The sequence below is a fragment of the Monodelphis domestica genome, chromosome 6 (assembly GCF_027887165.1).
Source record: "Monodelphis domestica isolate mMonDom1 chromosome 6, mMonDom1.pri, whole genome shotgun sequence".
NCBI lineage: Eukaryota > Metazoa > Chordata > Mammalia > Didelphimorphia > Didelphidae > Monodelphis > Monodelphis domestica.
In genome coordinates, this window is record NC_077232.1 from 12154321 (window position 1) to 12171772 (window position 17452).

The 17452-nt window shown below is 48.0% G+C and overlaps 1 protein-coding gene across 12 annotated transcripts in view; it reads left to right on the forward strand.

Annotated features, from left to right (window-relative positions):
- Positions 1–17452, forward strand: part of CPSF7 (cleavage and polyadenylation specific factor 7) — a 27332-nt gene continuing 9880 nt past the window's right edge. For 2 of the 12 annotated variants that reach the window (XM_056801625.1, XM_056801624.1), the window contains exons 1-9: positions 1–135; positions 646–753; positions 7331–7549; positions 8420–8523; positions 8865–9010; positions 11809–12223; positions 12691–12854; positions 14281–14449; positions 14836–15003. In XM_056801625.1, the coding sequence (XP_056657603.1) occupies positions 700–753; positions 7331–7549; positions 8420–8523; positions 8865–9010; positions 11809–12223; positions 12691–12854; positions 14281–14449; positions 14836–14998 (1434 nt within the window). In that variant the 5' untranslated portion in view covers positions 1–135; positions 646–699 and the 3' untranslated portion in view covers positions 14999–15003. The other 10 variants (XM_056801630.1, XM_056801629.1, XM_056801623.1 and 7 more) reach the window with 8 other exon arrangements.

Genomic DNA, 17452 nt, shown 5'->3' on the forward strand with positions numbered 1-17452 from the left:
CTGCGCGTGACGCCACCGCGTGGCGCGGGAGGGGGGACGGCGGCGGCGGCGGCGGGAGCAGGGGGCGGGGCCTGCGGCCGGGCAGAGGTTCGCGCGCTTCGGGCCTAGTCCGGACTCGCCGCCGCCATATTCCCGGTAACGGGGGCGCGCGGCGGGGGGCGGCGGGGCCGGGGCGCAGCGGCGGCGACGGGGTTGGCGGCGCGAGGGCGAGCGGGGCGGGCGGGGCTCGGAGGGCGGGCGGCGGGGCCGGGCCTAGGCCCGGGCCGGAGCCCGCGCTGAGGCGGCGGTGGCGGAGGCGGCGCCTTGGCCCGGTCAGTCCGGGGCGGCGCGCGGGGCGGGGGGCCGCGAGCGCTCAGCAGCCGGGCGGGAAGAACGCGTGAGAGCTCGGGCAGCGGCGGGCGGCCCAGGGCCCCGAGAGGTGGGGGAGGGGCGGGGAGAAATCAGGCTGCGTGGAGCCCCCCCCCACCCCCCGAAAGCGGGCGGCGGCGGGCCTAGGCCTGAGGGGTGGGGGGAGGGGCGGGAGCGCCCGACCCCCTGCGGAGGGGGGTGCTGCGTGCAGAGGCGGGGGCGGCGGGCCGAGGGGTCTGTGGATGGGGCGCGCCTCCCCTGCCCCCGCTCTGACTCGTGTCCCTTTCTCGGACACAGCGGCAGCAGCACCACCACCTTCCTTCGTTGCTGCGCCCCCGGGGTCCGAGAGCCATGTCGGAGGGAGTGGACCTGATTGATATCTACGCAGACGAGGAATTCAACCAGGTGAGGAGGCGGCAGCGCCCCGACCCCAGCCCCAGCCAGGGGGGAGGGGCTTCCCGGGAGCTGGGAGGGGGCCCAGCCCGCGGGTTTCGGAGCCTCGGACTGAGTGTGAGGGACCAATCATGTCCGGGCACACGAGGGCACCCGGGCAGCTGCCCGGGTGCCCCGAGGAGCGGCCCCACGGCTGCGCCCTCCCCGGGGGATGGGAAAACCCAGCGGGAACTTGCAGCCTTTGTAGCGCCGGGATGGGGAGGCGGGGCTGGGAGAGGGACTTCATAAAGGACCACGGCTGGACTGGGATGGCTTCTGAGAAGACTGGCAATAAGTTCAAGGGGGACCTCACTGCCCAGTTGCTCCAGCCTGTGCTTCTGGACCACACAACCGCAGCCGAAACATTGGAGGGTTTCATTGTCTCCCAGAAGGGTCCTCCGGTGATAGAACTGGGAACTCTAACCCTGCTCTCAAAATCCATGGACCAACGAGCCCGCCAGCTAAAATTGTATTTCATTGTGTCTTGGCCGAATCCCATCAGGAACGACTCTGCTTTGGCCTGAGCTGGCCCTGGCTTCACACCTCACCTCCATGTTATGTGGTCAAGCCTAGGCTGCTTAGAATTCTGAGCAACCTTCCTAACTCACCTGGAAAGTGGTAACAATGATAATGCACCTTGCAGAGTCCTTAAATCCTTTTCCAAGAGCCTTAGAGGTCTCTGCTAGGATCTGTTTCCTAGGAGGGGGGGGGGGACAATGAGGTGGTTATACCCAGCTTTGCAGAAATGTGATTTTATTACTCCTGGCAGTTTCAGCTGTGGAGTCATTCCTTCCATTGTTGTGTTTCAAAGTCTAAGGAGGTCTAGGGGCCGGAGGGGGCAGAGACAATTGGGGCCAGCTCCTCGAAGGTAATTGTGGAGAATGGCAGACTCTGTTGAGAAATGCTTCTAAATCATTGCCACCCTTGTTTTTAACTTGTCCTCAGCAAAATGATTATTCTTTCCCAGGTTAATGTCCTCCACAGGCAAAGAAGACAATAATGACTTTTTCCTCCTTTTTCAAAAATACTTTGAACACAAATGAGATAAGTAGGGTCATGTGGAAGGGAAAATTTATTGATTAGGTGGTCTAACACTCAGTTTATACATAAGTGACTAAGCTAAAGTCCCCAGATTCCAGATCCAGTTAGTAGTCATTTCAGTCTATCATGGAGCAGTCCAAAGCTGTACTTTTACAGAACTTATGTCTGTTAATACAAAGTAAGGCACAGCGTAAGTTCAGGCCAGTGCTGAGAACTAGCCCCAAAGGACTCATCCAGGGAGTAAACTGAGGCTCAGATGAATGAATTAATTTAAGAGACAGGCCATTTCCTGATGCTCTTGCTTTCCTTATCTCTTCAAAGCCTTCAGTCAGACTGTCAAAGAGGATGGCAGGAAAGGAAGAAGATGGTTTTTTTTTTTAATTCCACATGATAAAAATGGTCTCCATTTCCCCTCTCAAGTGGGTACCATGTATACTTCTTCATTTATGAAGTTAAGATAAAGGGGACAAGGGGACTACACCTTGTTCAGACAATTGGAGATTTCTAGGTAGACAGGGTCTTAAAAATCATCTATTCCAACTCTCATTTTACAATAGAAGAAATTAAAGTGTAAGTTTGCTCAGTCTCACCTAAATATAAAGTAGTCCAGCCAGTCTTTGGCCAGGTCTTGTGACTCCAAATGGGACTCTTTCCACTATGCCATATTTCCTCTGGTGAAAGAAGACTGAGCGTTCTTGTCCCCAGTATGTCCTGTGTTTTCATTTTTTCAAGTTTTGTGGTTATATTGAGCACAGACACAAAATTGGTCTTATTCTTGAGCAGTTTTCCCATACTGCATTTCTTTTCCTTGTTTTGATTCTGCACTAAATTGCATGTAACCTGAAAGGGCTCTTTTCTAGCTCTCCCAGAGACGAGATGATTGTGGGGAACCTCAACAATAGCCATGTCAAGCTGGCGACATTTAGTGCTGGGCAAGTGGAGCCAGATGGGGTTGTGGTGGTCATCCCCTTGAAAGAATGTTGATTGCATTTGACTGCTGTTGATTTTGAAAGAGGAAGGGCAAACTAATTCATTTGCTCAACTCATTTTCTTGTCATCTGGACCTGCTGAAGAAGGAATATAAACTCTTAATGAACTATTAGAGATGGGGTTGTATTGAAGACAGCCACAGAGTAGACTAAACATAGATTGGTGTTCATGAAGTATTATAAACTGACTGAGGCCCAAGAAACTCATTCAACTATCAGTCTAAATAGAAAAATAAAGCTTGATGTTATTCTGTGACCAGTTCATGTAAATCATGCTGTGGCTTGCCATCCCACAGGTGTACTTTGAAATCCTAGTTTTTCAGAGATTTTTTGAGAAACATTTGGGGTCCCATCAATTCCCTTGACCTAGAGATACATGCTAGAAGAGCTGTAATTTTCTGTGGTTGGTGAGTGGGTCTCCAGTGAAGTGGCCTTGGTTGGCTGCTTTGTTGAGCCATGTGTCCTTGTGATCCTCCTTTAAGACTTGGATTGTAGGTGCCAAGTTCCTTGCCAGCCAGAGACTTATAAACCTGGTCCTTGGAAGGAGGCTACACTTACTCAGCTCTGTCACCTGCAGTTGTAGCAATTGGAATATTCTTACTTTTTTCTTTAAGATCCTTAAGTAAATGAGGAATAAAACCATCTACTTATCCTACTGCTCCTAGAGGACATAGTCTCAGGAGTGTGGGCTGGAGGCTTGTGTTCATTTGCTTACCAACACATAATTTCTTCATCAAGATTGCTTGTTTTTTATTACCCCATAACCCTTACTTTCCATCCTAGTAACATCTGTGAGGCAGAAGGGCAGAAGTGCCCAGGGTTACATAGCTAGGAAGTATCTAAGGGCAGATACGAATCCAGAACCTTCTGGCTCCAGGCCTAGCTCTATCCATGGAGCCACCTGACTGACCAGGACTGCTTGGTTCCATTTTGGGTATCTTCCTGCAGTAGCTACTGTCCTGCTATGTTTGTTGTCACATGGCATGTTTATGGGTCATAGATGTGACTGAGTCCTCGAGTGGAAGGAACTCATCCTCTAGCTTCAGAGGTGCCAATGAGTGGGCCTATTTTACTTTGCATTTTAAATCCCCCCCCCTTTTTTTTTAAGCAGTGTTGGGGAAAGGGAACAACATTTATGAAGTGCCTACCGTGTACCAGGCACTGATTGAACCATGCAGGGAAAGAACTGAACCCCTAAATGAGAGGTCAGGCTGTACCTGTAGAATGTAAGCCTCATGAAAGCAGGGATGGGTGCATTGTTTTGTATTTTTATCCCCTCCCCAATGCCAGTTGATTCCTGCTAAAGTAGTGCTACCCACAACCGTGTGGGCAAGTCACCTTTTTACCACGTTAGACAAAGCAATCATAATTTTTGTTTTGTTTTAAACCTAGGAACATTCTTTTTTTAAAACCCTTACCTTCCCTCTTGGAGTCAATACTGTGTGTTGGCTCTAAGGCAGAAGTGTGGTGAGGGCTAGGCAATGGGGGTCAAGTGACTTGCCCAGGGTCACACAGCTGGGAAGTGTCTGAGGCCAGATTTGAACCCAGGACCTCCCCCCTCTAGGTCTAACTCCACCGAGTTACCCAGCTGCCCACTCTAGAAACATTCTTAAGGTTTGTGACTGTCCTATATGCTGCTTTATAGAAAACTATAAACAGCTCATTTGGCCACAGCCAACCACTCCATGTTTCCATTCATGTTATCCTTATTCCTGGTGACGTCTTTCTCCCCATATCTTCATATACTCCTGACTTGGGTATAAGGTCTTAAGCTACAATCTTGACCATTTGAAATGTGTTCTTCCTGGTTTTTTGCCTCATTGATTCCCCATCTTGCTCCATAACCCAAATGGAGAATCTTTTAATTTTTACTTTGTACTCTAATTTTATTTTGCCTTGCTCTGTTAGTTGGAGTACATACTTGGAAGAGCATTTCTGTAGTATAAGAAATGAGACACTATGGAATGCATTTTACCCATCTCCTCAGATTATAAATGTTACGCAAGAGTGAATGCCCTTCCATTTTATGATCCAGAAAACCACTGAAGAACCAGAGAGGGAAGGTCTTTGAAAGTCACAATAAACCTGTGATAGTAAGAGAAATCAAAATACTGGAAAAGGGGGATTTGAATTTTGGTTGTAATCAGCTCCTTTGGGCCTTGCTAGGATTTGATGGACTCATCAGTCTGGTTTTTTAAATGAATACTTAGATTTGTATATCACCTTTACTTTCAGCTAGACCTTCCCTGCTTTCCTTCCTCAAGTCATCCCTCATAACAGACTAACAAAGAAGAGGTAGTTCATTAAAATTAGCCAGTACGTCAGGAAGGTAGTATGGGAATAGTGAATGGGAGAAGCTATGGTGCTGGATTAAAATCCTCTGATGGATACAAGAGGGAGCTTAGGCAACTCTGGGCCTCCATTGTCTATAAAATGTGGGGGTTTAGACCAGATGACCTCATGTTTCTTCCAGCACTAGACCTCTAATCCTATGATCAGACCCCTTCCCTCAATTTCTAGAACAGAAAGGTAAAGAGTTGCATTTTCTCATCCCCTTTCTGGGCCAAGTTTGGTTAGGCCCCCCACCCTCCATTTATGTTGTTGATGTGTCTTAAAGTGTAGTAAGAATATATTAATTAAATGCCACAGTTCTGTCCTTCCCTGATTGTGGGGAGATTTGTAGTTTTGTATTTGTAGTTTTTTTTATATATATATATCAAAAAAAAACCCTGTTGTGAATATTTGAGCATTTATAGGACTTTGTGTCTTTGCGCTCCTTTGGGTATTTACATAGCAGTGAGATCTTTGGGTGTGGGTTTATTGGACACTTTGGTTTTAATTCCAAACAGCTTTTCATGATAGTTGAGCCAAAAGTATCTCCTCCAACAGTGTGGTAGTGAGCATGCTTTCCTTCACCCCCTCCAATATTGGATCTTTCCTTCTTCTGTCAAGAACCATTGTTAGGAGACGCTACCATCTCTGCCTGTTCTGAATGGAGGTGGAGTAGAGAATTGGTAGAGTTTGACAAGGGCTGTGACTTGAGGCATATCATTTAATTCCACTTGTAAAAGGTAACGTGGAGAAGTGTCCACCAAACACTTAACATTTAACTGAGGCATGTGGTATAGAGCACAGGGCTGTTGGATCATTGTTGTGTTGCCTTCTCATGGTTTTGCAATACCTTCTTGGCTCTGGCCCCGAAGGTGAAATTATAAGAATAGGTTCTTTTCCAGTAGCATGAATAACGGTGCCAGCTCACCGTCAGGGAAATCCTGCACTGCTTTGCTTGGTTATTTTCTAGATTCGGCTATGCCACAGGGTAGGTTAGGTTTTCTAGATTTCCTCACATATACCCTTCTAATTAAAAGACCTTTATAACAGGTTCTAGTCTAGGTGTTAGCGTTCTCTGATTGTAGCATCGCCAAGCATCTGCTTTCTCTTAGCTCATTGAAGGATTTCTGTTTCGAAGGTGCTTCCAGTGTCCATGTAAAATGCTGGATCCAAATAGCCCAAAAGGGAGAGCTTAGAGAGAGCCTGGAACAGAAGCATCCGTTACTCTGCAGCCTTGGAGTGTTTGTGCTCTGTTTTAACATGCCAATATCTGATGATTCTTGGAGAGAGATCTTTGTTGTGAACTTTAAAGTTGTCTATAATTTATTTGAAATGTACTTTCTTATTGATTGGCCTGATATAAGCCAATGATTACTAATTACTTTGGAATTGTTGCATACTACGGAAACTGCCTTGTATGATGTAACTGTCCCATCCATCCCCCCAAGAGCCTAATGTAATTAGTTCAGGATTTTCAGAATGTATTTTTGAGAATGTCATGACATAGCATGAGAAATATTTTGGAGATGGACAAACATAGGTTTTAGAATCGCCTATTTAAGCATTATGTTTAGAAAGAGCTGCCTACAATTGGACTACTGTAAGTAGTATTTTCCTTTCATTTTGTTAACTTATTCTCGTCAGTGTCCTCACTTCTTTTCACTACCACTAACCATACTTGCCATGCATTAAGAGAGTTTTTAACTTGTATTAGTTCATTTAAGTTAGTGATATAGTTGAGGTTGGAGGTATAAATCTTCCCACCTTTGTGCCCTGGAATAGAAGGTGTCTGTCTCACATAGGAAAGTCATTTTTACCGTTTGTCCTAAACAATTCTTCAGAGAGCTTGCCTAACGTGAGTTACTCTGTTTGGAGGGGAAAATTAAACTAAATGAAATGAAGCAAGGGAAACAGACTTGAGGGTGAATCCTCTCTTACTGAAGTTTGTTCAGCAAAGGTTTAAAGAACCCAAATTCCTTTTAAGGTTGGGGCTGTGTCTTTGGATCTCCTAGTGCCTTGTACTTAAGGAGATACTTCATTTTTGAGTAGATGAATGAAGTGCCGACCACCCCGTTTTAAGCCTGGAGTTCTTCAGCAGCTGCTTGAGTTATGGTTTCTGCTTGTCTGCCCCACAGGGCTGGTGACTTCCCCGTTTGGGGAACTCACTCGATCCACCCCTCATCCCCTAGGACCCAGAGTTCAGTAATGCTGATCAGATTGACCTGTATGATGACGTGCTGGCTGCTAGCTCGCAGCCCTCTGATGACCGAAGTAGCAGTGCCGAGCCACCGCCTCCTATCCGACAGGAGCAGTCTCCCAAGCCCAACAGCAAGTCGCCAGCGATCCTGTACACCTACAGTGGGCTGCGGAATAAGCGGGCTGCAGTCTACGTGGGCAGCTTCTCCTGGGTGAGCCTGGATAGCCAGCAGTGAGCAGGGTGGCCATGGGACAGACTAGCGCCTTCTAGAGCTGCCTTGAGGTTGGTCGTGGATGGGTGCAATCTTCAAAGTCTACTCTCATTTGATCTTGAGGTCTGAGAGTGGGGTCAGTTGGATCAGCCTCTGGGAGGAAAATCCTCAGGTCTTGAATGGTGCTGGAGAAAGCAGTCATTTAGTGGGTGCAGCTATTTCTGTCACTGTTGCAGCCCCTGACCCCGGGGCTTTATGTCTAGCAGGGTCATCTCTGGGACGCGCTTTCAGTGAACACCTTGAGCTCTTCTTGGTGGTCATTAGATGGTCCTGTGATTATGGTGGGTGACGGGGATCAAAGGCCCTCGTAGCTCTAGTACGATCTGGGTAGGTGGTGACTCTTATTCTGCAAAAGTCATTTCTCTTTGGTTTGGGCTGGTGGGGGGAGGGGGGTGGCATGGCCACAGGACCTCTTTCCTGTCCTCGGGGAAGAGTTCCTGGCTATGGTACATTCTTGGTATTCAGAACAGGAATTTCCAGGTTTTGCAATAACCATCCTTTCAACTCATGATTGTTAGCCAAGGCATCCTAGAGGCCTAGGCCAATGGTGAATTGGGTGGTGAATTGGGCTCTCATGGCCTTCATTTCTAGGGGTGGGAGGGGGACTAGGACAAGTGACGGTTTGAGAGATGAGGGTTTAAGGGAAACTTGCCTTGAGTGAAACAAAACTGGTTTGGGGTCTCCTAGGGATATTCACTACCTGGGGCCATGGTGGTGATTAAAGAGTTGTGGTTTCAGGATAGGGGACTTTTGGAAAACCTTTGGAGATCTCTAGTCTTTGACTTTTCTTTTCTACTTTACTGGTCCCAGTGGACAACAGACCAACAGCTGATCCAAATCATCCGTTCTGTGGGGGTCTATGATGTTGTGGAGCTAAAATTTGCAGAGAATCGAGCTAATGGCCAGTCTAAAGGGTAAGAGCAAAATAGGGGAATTTCTCTTCAGGGTGCCTGCCCCATCTTTGTCATTTGGGATCATGAGGAAAGTAGAAAGTAGGTGTCAGTGAAGCCCTCCTCCATCCACCAACACACACACACACACACACACACCTCCCCATCACCCACTTGTAGGCTATGAGCTCCTTTGTCCCCAGGCCATTTGTAGTTTGAGCACTGAGCTCAAGGAAGTTTCTTTCAGTCTCCTAGAGATGGGAAGACCATAGCCAAAGCCCTTTGGGGGCTTCTTTTTATTTATTAATGGTTAATTCAGGTGGTTGTTACCTCGTTTCCTTGCTTCTTCCATGCCCTTTCTCAAGGTATGCTGAGGTGGTGGTAGCCTCTGAGAATTCTGTCCACAAACTGTTGGAGCTTCTGCCAGGCAAGATTCTCAATGGGGAGAAGGTGGATGTGAGGCTGGCCACCAGGCAGAATTTGTCACAGTTTGAGGCGCAGGCTCGGAAACGTGAGTGCGTCCGAGTCCCAAGAGGGGGTACGTGGAGATGGTCTGTATGGAGGGGGGGTGGGAAAAGGGAGGGCTTTGATACCACGATGTGGGGCTAGCCTGCAGCGTGAGGGAGGTTGGGTGGGGGTGAATGGAATCTGGGAAGAAGGTGAGAGCCCCATTACCAGTGAGATGTGTCCCCTAATTTAGACCAGGTCAGTTCGTACCCCTCACTGTTTCTAGCCAGCTGCTCAGCATGCCATAGTGGAAGGAGCATTGGACTGGGAGTTGGGAGAGCTGGCTGCTAGTCCTAACTCTTGCACCAAAACAAGCCGTGGGCTTTGGGACCTCAGTTTCCTCATTTGTAAAATGAGTGACTTGGACAAGTTGGCCCTTAAAAGTCCCTCCAGCTGTGAAATTCTCCAGTTCTGAGAATTAACATACATTGGATGGACTTCACTATACCCATCCTGCATTGTAATGTAGGAATAGTTTAGATATAAGATGAATATGCTTTCCTATTTGTCTTTGAGAGCAGCCACCCAGAATATAATTTCCATTAAGTAAGCTGTAATGTTGGAAGTTGTGCTGTGTCCAAAGGGTATGTTGAAAGTCAAGCCAGTGCTGTTGTAATGGCAAACGCCAGCAGAAGGGTGGTCTGCATGGAGAGCTAGAGAATAGGCACTGATTGGTGTTTCTCCAGCCTTGTCCAGGGGGTAGGGATCCCTGTTGGTCAACCTAAGTAGTCTGGTCTGCTTGGCAGGTCTATCCCAATAGTGGAGAAGGGGCATCAGGCTTCTCAAGCTTGATGCCAGGATCCTGTAAGTTCATCTGATTCTGTACTCACCAAGCAACCTTCTGATCTTAATTTGGTTTCCCAAATAGGCTCTCCTACTGGGAAGAGAATGCGCTGACCAGCCGACAAAAGTATTCCGGTCCGCTTGGCAGTTATATTTCTCATTGTAAATTAATAAATTGGCATTCTGGTTTATGAATCAGTCTCTTGTGAGTTTGGTTAGCGTGAATCAATCCCCCAGGGTCCGATCACCCCTGGGTGAACTGATAAAATCGAGTTTCTGAACCTGCAAAAGCTGAGGACCAGACCTGGACTGTGGTATCCTCACCAAGGTGCAGCCACTCTTCAAGGCCCAGCCTGAAACAGCCAGCTTACTTAACCTTACTTAACCACAGTCCCATGACATTTGAAGGTCACTGGGTGTTTCTCCTGTTTAGGCACTACCTGCAAAGTCCAGCCCTGCATTGGGGCTCCTCTCCCAGGTACAAGGATGGCCCCCTCACTGTTCTGTAGGAATACCTCTCCTCTGATTGTCTATTTGATTCCTAGGGTCTCAACCCCTTGTGTTCTGGGTTATGGTCACTCTACTTTCTTGACCACTTAAACAAGTCCCTTTGGTTTGAGAGCCTTTCCTGACTTGCCAGTTTAAAAATTCCTCACTTGGCAGCAGTCTGAGGGAACAAGCTTGCACCTCTTTTTCATTGTTCACTCTTGACTGAGATGTTGCATTGAGGCAGTGGTGTTTTCTTTCTGCTGCCTCTTCCAGTTTGGCCTCTGTGATTCCTTTAAACACAGCCAGAGGTGTAGGTGCTGCATAAAATGGGACAGCTACTCTTGGGGCCTATGGAAAGCTTAGGCACAAATTAAAACCACCTAGGTTGGAAAATTATTGCTAACAAGGCTGTTAGTTCTCAGGAAGGGGACATTGATCATTTTTCTCCAGGCTTAGAGGCTATTGGGAGAACTGTGAAGAAAGAGGAGATTACGATGTGTTTAAGGAGTGAAACATTCCTCTACTTGGAGGTGTAGGGACTACTGAGTCAGTGGGGTGTGGTTCAGCCAAGGAATAGAAAGACTGGTCAGGTTGGGGCACTTTGAACCCCACTCATCAGGCTTCCAGATTGCCTGGTTGGAATATGCTATAGGTTTCTTGTGAAGAGCACTGTTAGCAACACCTGCTTCCCTCCAGGTGTCTGACTTAGAACGTCTTCAGATGAAGGAGATTGAGAGGAATGCTTTTCCCTGGAGGAAACCGTTTTTTGGAATAGCTCTTGGGCAGGGCAGTAGATTGGGATGCTCTGACTTTTCATAGTTGTGGAGGCACAGAATGAACCTGTAGGTCCCATCGGCTCTAGGGCATGTTCTGTGTGCAAGTGCTCAGTCCTTTCTCTTGGTGTTGGCACAGCCCGCTGGCAGAAAACCTCAGGATGCTATCTCCCCACCACTCCCTAAATTTCCAAATAACTTCACCCCTTCTTGCTTTGCTTCTCTGGCCTTCCTATTCGTGCACCCAGCCCTTTCCAAGCACAATTGCCATTGGATTCCCATCCTCTCCAGTTGTGCAATGGCAAACAGATAGTTGTAGATACGTATGTAGAGAGGAAGGATGAGGGCTTGGTCTAGAGACCATGAGTTCTTGTGTCACCCCAGCTTCACTGAGTGATAAGTAAATTTTACCTTCATTTCTCATTTGAGCCTTCCCTTCTTGAGGGAGGTATGGTGATGCTTCTGTGGAATCTTTGGCAGTCTCAGATAAATGAGTGATTCTGGAAGCATGCCCCCTGTCCCCAAGGAAAGACCCAGCAAATGAAGAGGGTAGCAGCAGCGATAGGCATGATTTCTGCTCCCTGAGCCTGTGGCTTCACTAAACTGTTCCTTTGCCAAGGCGATCAAGAGTGCAGAAGTTCATGTTTCCCCTAAATTGTAGACACCTTAGTCAGATGTGTCCTTTGCTAGATCAAGATGGTGCAGGGGTTGTGTCTGGTGCTTGGGGCAGTAACACTAGCTCTGTTTTGCTTCGTAGGAGTACCACCACGTGCCCACTCCCGAGATTCTAGTGATTCTGCTGATGGACGGGCCACTCCCACTGAGAACCTTGTGCCCCCGCCCCCCCGTGTGGACAAGCCCCCCAGTGTGCTGCCCTACTTCAGCCGCCCTCCCTCAGCTCTTCCCCTGATGGGTCTGCCCCCACCCCCCATCCCACCTCCACCTCCTCTCTCCTCGGGCTTTGGGGTCCCTCCTCCGCCTCCTGGTATCCATTACCAGCATCTCATGCCCCCCCCTCCCCGACTGCCTCCCCACCTGGCTGTGCCTCCTCCTGGGGCCATTCCACCTGCCCTGCACCTCAACCCCGCCTTCTTCCCCCCACCAAATGCTGCAGTGGGGCCTCCGCCAGATGCTTACATCAAGGCCTCTGCACCCTATAACCACCATGGCAGGTAAGGACTGCCCTGTTCCCTTCTAGAGAATTGGGCTAGATGAAGGGGAGTCAGTGTGTGAAGTATCTTCTCTCTGCCTGTGCTGCAGAGGAGGGTTTCTCCAAGCACACGACCCCCGCCTTTTCCTGCATCTCTGCCAGAAGAGTGCTCAGACCCAAGAAAGTGTGCCCTGCCTGTCACCTTGCTGTTGGATTGCCCTTCAGTGGGGCTTTTCTTGTCTGCTTGGCCCAGGCCCTGTCCTCATTGTTCGCCCTGATGGACTTGACTAAATTCAGTTCCATAAGCGCTGGCTGCCCAGCCCTGATAGATAGGTGCTGGGTGGGGGGGGAAGGTGTGGGTATGGATTTGGGTTTTATGGTGCCAGCCTGTCCTCAAGGAGGCTGTGATGTGTTGGAGGAGATGACACATGAAGGAGGAGAGGTCAGTGCAACATCATACCCAATAAAGTGCCCTGCTGTACGGTACAGATCTAAGTGCCACGGGCGGTCAGGGATGGTGTTGTCTCCGTGCAGCCGAGAGCTGGGCCCCCCGCCCCCGACGGTGTGTGAAGCCGAGTTCGAGGAGATCATGAATAGGAACAGAGCGATCTCCAGCAGTGCCATTTCCAAAGCTGTCTCTGGGGCCAGTGCAGGTAACTGCTTTTGCCTTTGCTTCTGTCCCCTGTCTTTCCCCTCAGCCTCTTCTTGGTGGTGGGACTATTCTGGGTCACACATCCCTCTTGGAGTGGGACAGTTTGGGGAAAGATGGTTTGCTTTTGGGCGCATATCCTATAGTGTTTGGGGAAGGTGATTTTTGGGTTTTGTATGCTGGAAGTTCTTCCCAAATTTACTTTTGTACACTGGCCCAGTCCACAATGAATCCACTTTTGGACCTGGGACAGAATGTTCCACGCACCATTTCAATTCTGGGCTGGGCTGTAGAAAGATGCTTCTGCCTTGTAAACTTCTGCCTTGAACAAGGGAGCTCCCAAAGTGGGCAGAGATTGCGTGACCTAGATCAGATTTGCCATTCTGATGTAGACTTGGAGTATTTCGAGGAAATGCTTTGACTGGCCTGACTTTGACGGCTTCAGTCCCAGTCTGGACTTGAGGTAAAGGCGACTGATGCCACAGAACATTCTGGGCCATCTGCTATGGCTCTGTTGGGGCTAGTCTGGTGATCCTTCGTGCCTCAGGGTCAACCAGCAGCCAGGGTTAGGAGAGGCCTGGACCCTGGGGCTCCCCAGGCTGATACTGAGCCCAAGCGGGGGTGACCAGGCAGTCCCAGGCTCAATTGCTAGGCATCTCATTGCTGCCTCATGGTGTGAGTCGGGGCAAGTAGGTGCCCCCCAAAATGGCAGGCATTTATGAAACAAATGTTCATGCATTGATGTGCCTTTCTTATTCTATGCTAGATCTAGGGCTTTGGGCAAAATTGACACGCTGGGGTGCCCAGAAGAACATAGGGCTGAAAACATTAGCATCATCCTTCCAGGGATGGTCTTTTTCTCATCTTGGGCCATGAAGCCTAAAATACTCCAGAGGGCTATTTAGTGGATTTCTTTCCCACCTGCTAATGTGGGTTAGAGGCAGAAAGAGTAGACCTACATTTTCCTCTCCTGAATTTTTTCCTAAAAAAAAATCTTCTTTTACATTTGATTAAATCTTTATCTAATTTTTCTTGATCTCCTGCTATATTTCTTTGCCATTATTGTATCTCCCAGGATCTGGTCTTTCCTTTTCTCTTGCACAACTACCTTCAAGTCCTCATTTCTGTTCCCTCAGAATATCCTCAAGACCTTATTCTCAAGGGACTCTGTCCTTGGACTCTTTCCTTCTTTACCTTGCTTTCTGTCCCAAAGTGTCCTGGTTAAGGCCAAGTCCCTGGCTCCCTGAACATGAATCCTGTGTTAGCCAGGGCCAGGTGGGAGCTGTGGATGGCCACATGCCTTGTCAGATAGTTCTGAGGTACATATGGACACCTCTGCTTTGGCTTGTCTTCCATCTTCCTCTCTTGATCCAGTTTGCTTCCATTGCTCTCCTACTCATTCTTGGCCTTTCCTACCCATCCCGAATCAGGGGATTATAGTGACGCTATTGAGACGCTCCTCACAGCCATTGCTGTCATCAAACAATCCCGGGTCGCCAACGACGAACGTTGCCGTGTGCTCATCTCCTCCCTTAAGGACTGTCTTCATGGCATCGAAGCCAAGTCCTACAGCGTGGGTGCCGGCGGGAGCTCTTCCAGGTGAGTTCCTGAATGGTCTGCTGGTCTACCAACCCTAATAGCCCTCTCCTAGGGATCGGTGAGGGGGGAAGTCATAACTGTAAGCCCCGACCTCCCTAGGACAAGTTCAGGAAGATGGAGGAAATCAGAAGGTTTTTTTTTTAATTATTATTAATCATCTTAGGTTATGGTGCTAGCTAGGTGATACAAAGGCAGCTCTGTTAAGAAAAGGAATTTCAGTTTGTGTAGGCTTGATAATTTGACCTAAATGGAAATCATAGAATAGAGGAGTATAGTCAAATGCTGATACAAATGGCAACACCAAAAAATTTGTTCTTGAGCACCTTGAAGAGAGAATACCATTGAGCCCCTCTGGAGAACCCTGAAGGAAGAATCTTTTCCAACAGGAAAAGACACCGGTCCCGTGAGCGATCACCTAGCCGGTCCCGTGAGAGCAGCCGGAGGCACCGGGACCTGCTCCATAATGAGGATAGGCACGAGGATTATTTTCAAGAAAGGAATCGGGAGCATGAGAGACACCGGGACAGAGAACGGGACCGGCACCACTGAGAAAGGTGAGACTGGCTCCACTCTGGTCACATTTCTTTTGGGGCCTCTGCTGGTGCAAACCCTGAGCATCATCTGCCCAGCTTGTGATGAGCCTGCCCTTGGGCTGGCTCTGAAGGTGGTAGGGAGTTATATAGGTGAAACCTCCTTCTTCCCTGCTACAATCTCTTGGGACTGTCTGCTCTCTCCCCCATCACAGTTTGAGTTAGGAAGCCAGGAAGTAAGGAAGCAAATCCGGGTCTAATATTCCCACCCTCTGTGATGGTTCTTGCTCCTGCATGTTGGTCTGTAGTAGGCCAGATGAATGATTCTTGAAAACAGGGCCTGGATATGAAGGGAAGTGGAGGGAGGGGGGTGATAGATCATTTCATGGAAGAATGACAAGCAACTGTCATTTCCGCTTCTAGTAGAGATTGAGAGAGGAGAGAGCCTTCAAGATTGCAGTAGGAAGGATTTAGGTTAGATCAGAGGAATACTTGCTGACATAGAGGATTCCTAAAACTTAATTAAGTAAGTTCAATTCCAATTTGTGCTGGACTGGGTTTACTCTGCTTTAAGCCAAGCATGAATTGCTGTGGGGGTATTTCAGGATTCCTTCCCAGCTGTATGAAACATATTTTTTCCACTATTTCCCAGGACAGTGCAGAGCAACCCAGAGATATGGATGTCAGGATATTTCTGTTTTCTCTTCTCTTTTGGCCAGTTTCTGACTTGGAAAAAGACCAGAGCTGAGGGGGCAGCAAGGTTGGAGGAGAAAGGGGTCAAGGTAGTGGTGATCACAGTAGAGAGAAGAAATGGAAGGATGATCTAGATAGAGAAATATAGAGGGGGGGGGGTGTTGCTTGCTTTGAGAGAGGATGTGACTTTAGGAAATGTCATTACCTTGCTTAATGACAAACGGTGCTCATGAAGGTCACCACTGGCACTTTGATGCCCTAGTAACATTTTAGTGCTGTGATTTGTTGTGTTTGGCATTAGGAAAATCAACATCTCTAATGCATTTCTGACCTGACTCTTTTATGCTTTGAAAGCTTCCTTTTCTTGCTCCAGAAAGAGGAGCAGTGGTGGATGGCTCTGATGCTAGATTAGGTCTTGTACAATGGCTGCAGGAACCTTTTTGGAGTTTGCCACTGAGGGAAATTTGAGGGCAAGTTTTTGCCCAGGTAATGTTTCCAAGACAAACTGAGGAATAAACTCCTGACCTTTTCCCTTGGATTCAGTGTATTCTTGGCACGCCTCTTGAATCGACACTAAGCTCTCTCCTTTCCTAGAAGTAAGTGCCAGCTTCTCTCTCTTTGGTGTGAGCACTGCCTTGCTTATAACAAGAAGATGTTTGAATGGAATTTGTGCACCAGTTTGGTTTTCAGTCCATTGTGATGGAGTTGTGTACACATTGCCCTGCACTGTCTCCTCCATGCACTGCATGTCCTTGGGAGCTGGCTGCCCTAGCTTCAGGAGCTGCTGGAGTAGGTCCCTGGATGTCAGCCATCATACCTGCTCTAGAGATATGCATTGATCTGGAGAATAGAGTATGCTGGTTGCAGCTTAGATAGGATACTGGGTATCACTGGGCCTCTTTTCCTCTGTCTGTAAGATGGAAACTTTAATTCTTCTTCCTGTGTCTCTAAAGGACAAGGCTCTATTGTAGATTTGTAGGATTTAGAGCTAGGAGGCCCCTTGGAGATCTGGGCCAACCAAGGAAGCAACTTGTCCAATGTTATGCAGCTGATAAGTAGCAGAAGTGGAATATGAACCCAGGTCTTGGTCTTCAAATGGAGAGCACTCGGTCATGTTGCTCCTTGATTGAGGGAGTAATTAAAAATCTAGTGAATTGGTTAGTAAAAACCACTAGCCAACTAACTCAGTACAGATTAAGCCTCTTCTATATGGGGCTTTGACCTTGGCAAAGAATGATTTGTGTTGAATGACGTTTTTAAAAGTGCTTCAGTTGTTATATGCAGAAAATGGGGATAAACAATGCGGCCTCTTCAATTTTTAGGCATTTAGGCTATGAGGCTGAATTATCATTCATTGTTGTTTGATAACTGTTAAATCATTAAATGCTTGAATTAAATTTGTCATAGATCCTGTGGTCAGGTTTTCTGCAGTCCTGTTAAATGTTGAGTGTCTGGGCCAGCCTTGAACTTAGGTTTTTCCCTTCAGAGGGAGGAAGGAAGTCAGATACTCCATTTGCTGTTTTTTATGGTCACTCTTTCTTTGGATTGGCTCAGTGATTGGGGAAACCAATCAGTTTCCTTCACTATCTCAGAATGATCTGAAACAAAAACCAGATAATGGCCAACTTTTGAACCTTGATAAAGCTACTGATGCAGAGACTCTTTAAAATTCTTGGTGGTGGTTGTGTTGTGAGCCAGGCTCCAGGAGAAGTGTGTACCCCTTCCCCCCGCCCCCCAAGTTTGTCCCTGACCCCACCCCTGCCTCCCGTGTGAACACTAT